This window comes from Stegostoma tigrinum, chromosome 23, assembly GCF_030684315.1.
Source record: "Stegostoma tigrinum isolate sSteTig4 chromosome 23, sSteTig4.hap1, whole genome shotgun sequence".
Lineage (NCBI taxonomy): Eukaryota > Metazoa > Chordata > Chondrichthyes > Orectolobiformes > Stegostomatidae > Stegostoma > Stegostoma tigrinum.
In genome coordinates, this window is record NC_081376.1 from 51,756,247 (window position 1) to 51,765,897 (window position 9,651).

Consider the following 9,651-nt stretch of genomic DNA (forward strand, 5'->3'; position numbering starts at 1 on the left):
AGTTGATTTAAGTGGCAGATAATACACAGTATTTCTGAATCACCCACAATTGACATCCTATGGGTTGCCATTGCCCTAATAATTAACTGAGTTATGAGAAACAGGTCAGTGAGTAGGAATCATGCAATCACCTTCTGACTTCCCAAAGGTTGGCCATGATCTACAAGACTCCATTTGGTGGGGAGGGGTGGGGCTTGATGGAATAATCTCCACTTGCCTGGATAGGTGCCTCTCCAACACCACCCTGGACAAATCAGCCCACCCTATCTCGTACCTTGGACACTTAATCCTTTCATCTGCTGCACAATATCTGCACTGTGTACTATCTGCATGATGTGCTGCACCAATTTGCTAAGTCTCCCTCGAGCACTGTTCAAATCCCTGATCCTCCTCTCTCTTAATCTCCTGGAAGGACAAGGGCAGCTGATACATGGGAGCACCACCCACTATTCAGACTTGGAAATATCACCACTGTTGCCGGGTCAAAATCCTGGGAGTCCCTCCCTATTAGTGTTGGGGGTGTTCATGCAGTACGTGGGCTGCAGGGGTTCAGGGAGACAGCTCACCACCAGTACCTCCCCACACGTTCGGAAGATCCATAAGTGCCTGTCTAGCCGATGATGCTTCTCAACTATTAATGAAATTAAAAGAACAATTGGTTTGGGAACTATTTGCAAATGGGATGATGGCTTGACCTGGCAGGGTGATGGTGATGGTGAGTAGGTAGTCTTCCTGAGAGTCTGAGCATGGCGATGGATATTGTTGGGAACAAAAACAGAAGTTACTGGAAAATCTCAGCAGGTCTAGCAGCATCTGTGGAGAGAAAGTAGAGTTAATGTTTCCGGTCCAGTGGACCTTCCTGCTGAGAAAGGGTCACTGGACCTGAAATGTTAACTCTGCTTTCTCTCCCCAGATGCTGCCAGACCTGCTGAGCTTTTCTAGCAATTTGTGGTGTTGTAAACACAAAAAAAACACCCGCAGTTCTGTTTGTCTCGTGTTCAAGTCACTAATGCAGCATAGGAATTATTAGGCTGAAAGAGGTAAAGATCGGCCCAGCTTTACCACCATCTGTCCTCGTGGTTGCATGGCGAACTAGATTGGAGTTGTTGACTAATTATGGCGATTAATCTCTCAATCAACAGATCCCAACATAAGGCGAGGAAATCTTCTCTGGCGGACAGTTTTGGGAACTGTAGGTCCAAGGTCGTCTGTTCCCCTCAAGCATAAAATATGGGCAAGCGGTATATGTCCTGTCTCAAATGACACACTCTCTCTATATTCCAAATATTTTTTTGATTTTCATTGTATTTCCAGGTTAGCCAAAAGGCTGGAGTTTGGGACACTTGCATCGAAGGTCTATTCACAAGCAACTGCATCACCTCAGGGTGTAGTCAAAATCTTGCTTTGAACCATGGTAATTTGTTTTAGAAAATTTTTTTAAATGAATTTTTTCCAAACCAAGCTCTCACATTCAATAGACATGTTAGTGAAATGAAAAGTTTGTTTTTTTTCTAATGTTTTTTTTTGCTAGTGCAAGGTGAAGATTAGTTTTTCTAATGAAAGCCAAAAGTAGATTTTTCTTTCATATTGAAGGTGCTTGGCCCAAATTTTAAACTATATAGAAGCACCATTCCACTAGAGAAGTGGGATGGAGAGCTCATTAAGTGGAGGGACTTACAGTTGGATCTTTGGAAATTGGCAATTAACAATGGAGTTTTGGTCTCAGTTTTGCGCACTTAAGAGTTTTGAGCTGCATTTCAGTGATTACAATTTTAGCAGAGTCACAGGGAAACTGGCTCATTGTGGAAAATAGCCATTTTAAGAAATTGATTTCTTGAAAATTGAACTTTGTCCAATTAGAGCTCACTTACTTGGCTTTTCAGTAATCGGTAGCTTGAGGTTTGGCCTCTTGGTGTGTGGTTTTTTTAAATTTTGATTTGAAATTAAGTTTGATATATTTAATCCACCATTGTAACCACTGGGACATTGAAAGATAGTGGGATAAAGTATAGGTAGCTCCGTATCAATTTGTAGCTACTGAAAGCTCTGTCACATTTTATTGTTTAATTTATGTCAGCCTTGAATTGGTAACCTTGATGGTGTGTAGCACTTAACCAAATTACTTTTCCCAAACATTGTACAACTTGTGTATCAAAAATGTTTGGATACAATAATGCACCTGTTCTGTATTGTTCTGGGGCCCTTTTTTGACCAAGGTTAAAATTACACTGATTAATTTGTGAAGTTGCATATTTCACATGCAACTTCTTTTATTTCTGTATATGTGGTGTAGTCAACATGTCTATAGTCCACATGTTTCTATAACAATTTGAATTATTTCCTGCATGCCTTTGGAAGCATAAGTCAATATTTCTGTTTTCACCTTTGTAAATATTTGTTCTGTTACATGTTCATCCATTGTTAGATCTTAAAGTCTAAGTTTGTTCCATTTGCTTTTAAATGCCTATCTGTTTCCGAAATTATTCCTGTCCTTAATTCTGCTTTATGTAAAAACTGTTGTGTACTCGTGTGTAGAAATGTTACAACATTTAAATGCAATCCCGTTACTATATAAGCTGAACAAGAGGACTTTTTTGTTTCACAAAAAAACCCTTTGCAATAGAAAGATATTAAAGTGATTGGCATGTTACTAGGTCTAGCTCCCAATTGAAATACCATGATGACTATTTCAAGGACACTTTCATGAGTGAAGTATAACTTAACTCTGCTCTGACGCTACCAGTGTAGTGTTCTGTTTCTGTATATGTTACTACTTATATCTGGAGATATTGGTTCAAGAATTAACAAAGTAGAACTTACTGAAGAATTTTCATGTGGTTGCCAAGAGAAACTCATCTTGTTTCTTTTTTTTAAAATAGAGTGCACAAGAAAGTACAGCAGGTCAGTTGACTTCAGTCAGTTGGAGTGGGTGAGGTTTAGAGCTGGTAAGAACAGTTTGAGTATCCATTTAATCTGTCGCGCAGGATAGTTATGAAGTTCTTTTAGAATTGGTATATTTGAGCTGAGAATGACTTTTTGTAGAACTGTTAAGCAGATAAAGAAAAATGACTGAATAGTGCCTTAATGATCGTTAGTGCCTTTTAATTATGGCAGAGCCTATTTGGATTCTGTGGTCAATCTATGCCTGATTACTGAAAAACTGGTTAATCTCTGGATTTAATCTCGAGGAAGAGTAATCTAACTAGCTGCTGATGGACATGAATTTGTCTGTTTTATTCTCTAGGTAGTGAAAGAACCACTTCACTGTTTAATTTTAGCACCAGTGAACAAATAGCTGATGCACATTATTTCTCAGCTCAAATTAAGGATGTGACCCTGGGGAGGTCTGTATACATCCATTACTAGGATAAAGCCACTGCCTCACAGAAAGAGGGTGATATTTTCTGGTCAGAAAAGTTAACTAACCAAAGCAAAAGGGTGCATTTAGGATCACAATGAACTTTATTATAATCCTGAACTGCATATTAGAGGAAATCCACCAGGAGGTTCTGTTCCTTGAACTGTGCTGTTTGTATATTTGTATAGGACCACCCAGTTTCAGAAAGGCCCAGACACAGTCTCTGGTAGGGACTTTGAGATTGGACTGTGCTTCCTTTTGAGCAAGTGACAAAATTTTTGGTACCTTTTTTTTGTGAATTTTATTTTGACTCCATGCAGAATGTGCTAATATTTTGTCTCTGTTGTTTTGTTTTACACTTTAATAATCGATCTCCATGTTGGAGAATGGAGCATTTCCAGTTCTTATTTTCTGCCTGGTGTCTATGTTTTGACTCCTCCGCACTGCTGCATGGTGCCTTAATCCCAACATCCTACAACATTTCCATTTTCCAGACCAGATCTTGTGATTTGTCTTATTTGACATCGATAAAAATGAAATCGTCACAAGGTGACATGTTGCAGACTAGTTATAATGGTGGTTTAGTGGTAAAAGATTTTTTTTGCAATACACAATGGTGTAGACATGCTCTGGATTTGACTTGGCAACAGGAGGCAAAAGTGAATATGGTTGCTAGGAGATAAAGAAGGGAAAGTACAAATGTTTTCATGCCTTTTAGTGGTAGTCTGTGATTTACCCATTTTAACCCTGTCTTGGGTGCCACATTTTTATTACTTTTGTGAAATTGTGGGTAGGAATTAACTTACTGTATACTATCCCAGGTTTGGGTCAATGTTTGCTTCTATAAAATGTTGCCATATCCAGGATTATAATCTGTCTGTAATCTGTGTTTGTCAACTGAAATAAAATGATCACTCACTATTTTGTGATTTTTTTTTTGTATCATTCTAGTTTTAACAAAATGTATATGTGGGTTTCTTCTGCAACAATTTATAACTATGATCTAATGTTCACCTCTCAGTGCCACTTGGACATTTCATTTCTCTTATTCATGTGGGTGAAGCCACTAAACCTAAAAGGTTAGAACGTTTCAGATTCACTTTCTGGTCTCATCCAAACTCTCACCTTTTTGACTTATTGGCCTCGTGCTGGGGGCTGTTACAAATCTGAGTTCTGTGTCCTTAGTATAAGTTCACCAAGACTCCGAAAGCAGCATGTTCCAAACCCATGACCACTTCCGTCTAGAAGGATGAGGGCAGCAGATACATGGGACCCTCACCCCCTGCAAGTTCTCTTCCAAGTTACTCACCATCCTGACTTGGAAATAGAATGCCATTTGACTGACTTGCTGTGTCACAATCCTGGGATTGTGTGATTAATGGCATTGAGAGGCATGGACTGCAGCAGTTCAAGAACGCAGCTCATGTCTATGAGGGCATTTAGAGACGCCGTAGAATCTCTACAGTATGGAAACTGACCATTCGGCCCAACAAATCCACACTGCCTCTTCGAGCAACATCCCACCCAGACCTGTCCCCATACCTTTTCCATGTAACCCTACATTTTCCATGTGTAATCCACCTAATTCGCACACCACTGGACCCTACAGGCAATTTGGCATGGACATTACAGACCAAGCCACCTAACCTCCACATCTTTGGACTGTGGGAGGAAACCTGGCAGAAACACGCTCAGACGGGGAGAATGTGCAAACTCCACACACAGTCGCCTGAGGGTGGAATTGAGCCTGGGTCCTTTGGTGCTGTGAAGCAGCAGTGCTAATCACTGAACCACCGTGCCACATAAAATAAATGCTGGCCCAGCCAGCAACACCCACATCCTGTAGGTGAATAAAAGTCACTTTCTAGAATTTTAATGGTGGTTGGATAGAATCAGGCTATATTGTAACTTTTCTCATCACCTAATTTTACCTTCGTTGGATATGTTGGAGCCACATCAAACATTAATCGATGATTTTTAGAAAAGCAGTTGGGAGAATATTGGCAAGAAATGCATATCCAGCCAGAGGGTTATTATTACCTTTTACAAGATGCAAATGAAAACATTTTCCGTAGGTCAATAGGAAATAGCAGGAGTAGACAACAGACTGCATAATTGAAAGAGATAGCAAGAACTACAGCTGCTAGATGCAGAGATAACAAAGTGTGGAGCTGGGGGAGCACAGCGGGCCAGGCAGCATCAGAGAAGCAGGAAAGTTGATGGTTTCTTCAGGAAAGGTCCTGACCCAAAACATCAACTTTCCTGTTCATCTAATGCTGCCTGGCCCGCTGTGTTCCTCCAGCTCCACACTTTGTCTGCATCATTCAAAGATTTTGTTTTAAAGTTTTTTTTTGTTTTAAATCTAGCATTGTGCTTTGAATTGATCTTTTTTTTCCACTGAGCTGGCACTTAATGTAGATGTATGCTCTAGGACTGAACTGTAAACACTGATCATTCTGAGCCTCAAAAGACAGTTGAAGCAGGACACATGGTGTTTCACTGTGTGGGATTTGTGCATCTTGGACTAATTGAGTTGCGTGGCTCAGGATGGAGTGAAGCTCTTGTGTAAGTGGACACTTCGTGGAACGCCATCGTACTGAACCCGATCCATTATCAGCCAGTGCACTATAATCCACAGGACTCCTTTTTGCTTCATTCGCCAATCTAGTGGCTGAATGCTGTTGTAAGTTCTACATCTATTACCTGCCCCAGAAGTGAATTTGCATCAAGGCATTTAATTCCTTGGTGGCTCTTCTAAACCTTTGACATTTTGTATCATTTCATGAGATATGGGTGACGCTATCGATTTTTGCTTGTTCCTGATTGCCCCTGAAATGAGTGACTTCCTTGGCCATCTCAAAGAGGGCAGTTAAAAGTCAACCCCATTGGTCTGGAGCTACAGTGGATAAGATGGCATTTATAATCTAAGGGCATCAGTGAGCCAAATGGCATTTTGTATGATCAATGGTAGTTTCAATTCTAGACTTTACTAATGGAAGTAGTGAAAAAAATTTCAAATCATAAGAATTGAACTCTCGCCTGTGTCTTGTCCTCTGGTTTACTAGCTCAGTGACCTTTTTCCCCCCCGCTCTACAACAGTCTTCATTCATTCTGAATGTTTGTTTGTAACTGTCTGCTTGTAATTTGTAGCAGTTGTCCTTTTGACTGACTGCAGTACACTCCATTCCCCCTTCACCACGTACCCCCACACCCCTCCCAAAAAAAATCATGCCACCAACTTGCCATCCTCCAATATCAAAAGCATTTTTGATTTCAAAGTGCAGATCCATGACTTGGATTTGGGAGTGATTTTTGAGATCTGTCTAGGAACTGGATCCTGGAGTGCACCCATAATTCCGCTCTGAGCATTGGAGTGGGTGGTAGAAGAAACGCCCATATTTTTCCTCCCTTTTCATCAATTATCTCAGCTTGCCACCCTTTTTAATCTTGTGTATAAATCTATCATAGATTAGTAAAGAGCTTTTGAAAAGCCCGTAGGCACAATGTCATGCTTTGTTATCCTTTAAAACCTTGTACAGTGATTGTCTCTGCCTTTTTTCAAAAAAAAATCTAGTTACCAAACTCTGAATCCTTCCTCCCCTCCATGATCTTTCAAAGAGATACAGAATCTCTGGCACCTCAGTTTCCTCCATCACTACTTCAGGATTCTATGATGTATTCTCTCAGGCCCTGGGAGGCTACAACTCTCCTCTCTCTGATCTATTTATCCAATGTTGTTAATTCTGTTGAGCTTTGTTTCTTTTTAATTTCTCCTTTTTTTTCCCCATCCCTTATTTTCTCTAACTTAATCTTGTGTTCTAGTCTATATCTATTGCCTTCACATCTTTTAGCCAGGAAAGGTTCCCAGGTGAGCTAAATTATGGTCATTATTTTTCTCTTATAGTAGCCTAACTGAATTTTTAATACTCATCAGTTTGAGAATTTGTTGAGATCTATTGGAATATTTATGTTTGAGCTTTAGCCTTGGATTGAGTTCAATTTTTTAAACAGGAATAGACATTAGACCCCTTAAACCTGCTCTGCCATTCAATCAGATCAAGTTGTTTGTCATTTTATGTAAATGATTTGGATGTCAATATAGGCGGTATGGTTAGTAAGTTTGCAATTGACACCAAAACCGGTAAAGTGGATAGCAGAGAGTTTTATCTGAGTACAATGGGACCTTGATCAGATAGTTCAAGGATTGCCAGGTGGAGTTTAATTTGGATAAATGCAGGTCAGGGCAGGACTTTATGGTAAGTTCCTGGGGCGTGTTGCTGAACAAAGAGCCTTGGAGTACAGGCTCGCAGCTCCTTGAAAGTGGAGTCGCAGGTAGATAGGATAGTGAAGAAAGTCAGAGATAGCAAGAGCTGCAGCTGCTGTAGTCCAAGATAACACCATGTGGAACTAGAGGAACACAGCAGGTCAGGCAGCATCAGAGGAGCAGCAATGTTGACATTTCAGGTTGGGAGATGTGAAATGGTTACAGTGAAGGTGGTGTTTGGTACGCTTGCCTTTATTAGCCAGCGCATTGAGTAGAGGAGTTGGGGGGGGGGGGTCATGCTGTGGCTGTAGAGGACATTGGTTCGGGCACTTTTGGAATAATGCGTACGGTTCTGGTCTCCCTGCTACAGGATGGATGTTGTGAAACTTGAAAGGGTTTAGAAAAGACTTACAAGGATGTTGCCAGGATTGGAGCCTTTGAGCTTTATAGGGAGAGGCTGACTAGGCTCTGGCTATTTTCCCTGGAGTGGCTAAGGCTGAGGGATGACCTTTTTATAGAGGCTTATAAAATCATGAGGGGCATGAAGAGGATGAAAAGCCAAGGTCTTTTTCTGAGGGTGAAGGAGTCCAAAACAAGAGGATATTAAGTTTAAAGTGAACGGGGGAAAGATTTTTTACCAACACGCACCACCCGCTATGTGAAAAAAGTTACTTCTCAGTTCCTTTTTAATGAGCTACTAGAGGAAGTGGTGGAGGCTGGTACAATTAGAACATTAAAAGGCATATGGACGTGTACGTGAATAGGAAAGATTTTAGTGATATGGGCCAAATGCTGGTGAAGAGGACAAGATTAATTTTAAGATATCTGCTAGGCATGGTCAAGTTGAACTGAAGGGTCTGTTTCCATGCTGGACATCTCTATATAATGCTATGGTTGTTGAGCTGTTTCTGATTTCCCTGTACTTTACTTTTTCCCCTGTGAAATCTGACTTGCTTGTAGATTACAAATCTTGTGCAGCTCCCCCTTGTGAATTAATTCCAAATGACCTGGTTTCCAATGCTTTCAGGGGTAGCGATCCAATGCTTCCAATAAAATTTTCCTCTTTTTTTTATCATCAATGAGAAGCTCCTTTTTTTTTTGAAATTGATTGATTCCTCCAGGTCTGGATTTACCCCCCCCCCCAAGGTATTCTCTCACCCCCATTGCATTGCCCCCTCAAGTTTTTGAGAAGATTTGTCGCTCATGTTGTGGATGTGGTTGTAGACTTGCTTGTCAAGTTGGTGCGTTTGATTGCAAATGTTTTGTCACCCTGCTAGGTAACATTATCGGTGTGCTTCCAGTGAAGTGTAGGTGTTCTGTCCTGCTTGTTATTTGCATGTCTCTATTTTGCTGGGCTGGTTGGATTCACTTCTTCTGGTTCTGTTTTTCAGTGGTTTGTAATACCAATATAACAAGTGGGATAGAACACTGATGCTTCACTGGAGGCGCACTGACAATGTTACCGAGCAGGGTGATGAAATATCTGCAACCAAACACATCAGCTCAGCGAGCAAATCTACAACCTCACTTCCTGCTACCTACCCCACCCTATCTCATTCTCTCCCTGACCCACAGTCTTCCTGGTTCCTACCTTTGTTTTGAGCTTCATATGAGCAGAGACCAAAGACTTGGGTGTTGGGAGATCATTGACTGTGGTGACTGACCAAATGCTATACTAGTGGAATATTGGGATATTAAACCCATTTTACTGCTGGTTGTGTTTGAGTGATCGATGAGCTGCTACGTTACTGTTTGGTACAGAGGGAAATCTGAGTTTGGCCAGTTTTACCAGTAGCCACTATGACAATTTGAGTTATGATCAGTTACAGAGATCATTTGTTAGTTTGGGTTTATACTCTGCTATCTGCTGTTATACTTTACATTTAATGACTAATGCCTTGTCTTTTCACACGTGCTCCTCCACTACTTCCTGCGTGTGACTGGCATTAAGAGTGGCTGTTGTCAGTGATGTAAGCAGCAACAGCATGCTGTGTTTGGATAAGATGTCCTACTGTGTTTATCAGGGGAG

The 9,651-nt window shown here is 40.9% G+C and overlaps 1 protein-coding gene across 3 annotated transcripts in view; it reads left to right on the forward strand.

Moving 5' to 3' along the window:
- nde1 (nudE neurodevelopment protein 1) overlaps positions 1-4,279 on the forward strand; it is a 43,395-nt gene extending 39,116 nt beyond the window's left edge. For 2 of the 3 annotated variants that reach the window (XM_048552300.2, XM_059654193.1), the window contains exon 9: positions 1,315-4,279. In XM_048552300.2, the coding sequence (XP_048408257.1) occupies positions 1,315-1,408 (94 nt within the window). In that variant the 3' untranslated portion in view covers positions 1,409-4,279. Of the gene's footprint in view, positions 1-1,142 lie in introns of all 3 variants that reach the window. The other variant, XM_048552301.2, reaches the window with a different exon arrangement.
- Positions 4,280-9,651: the final 5,372 nt, after the last annotated feature.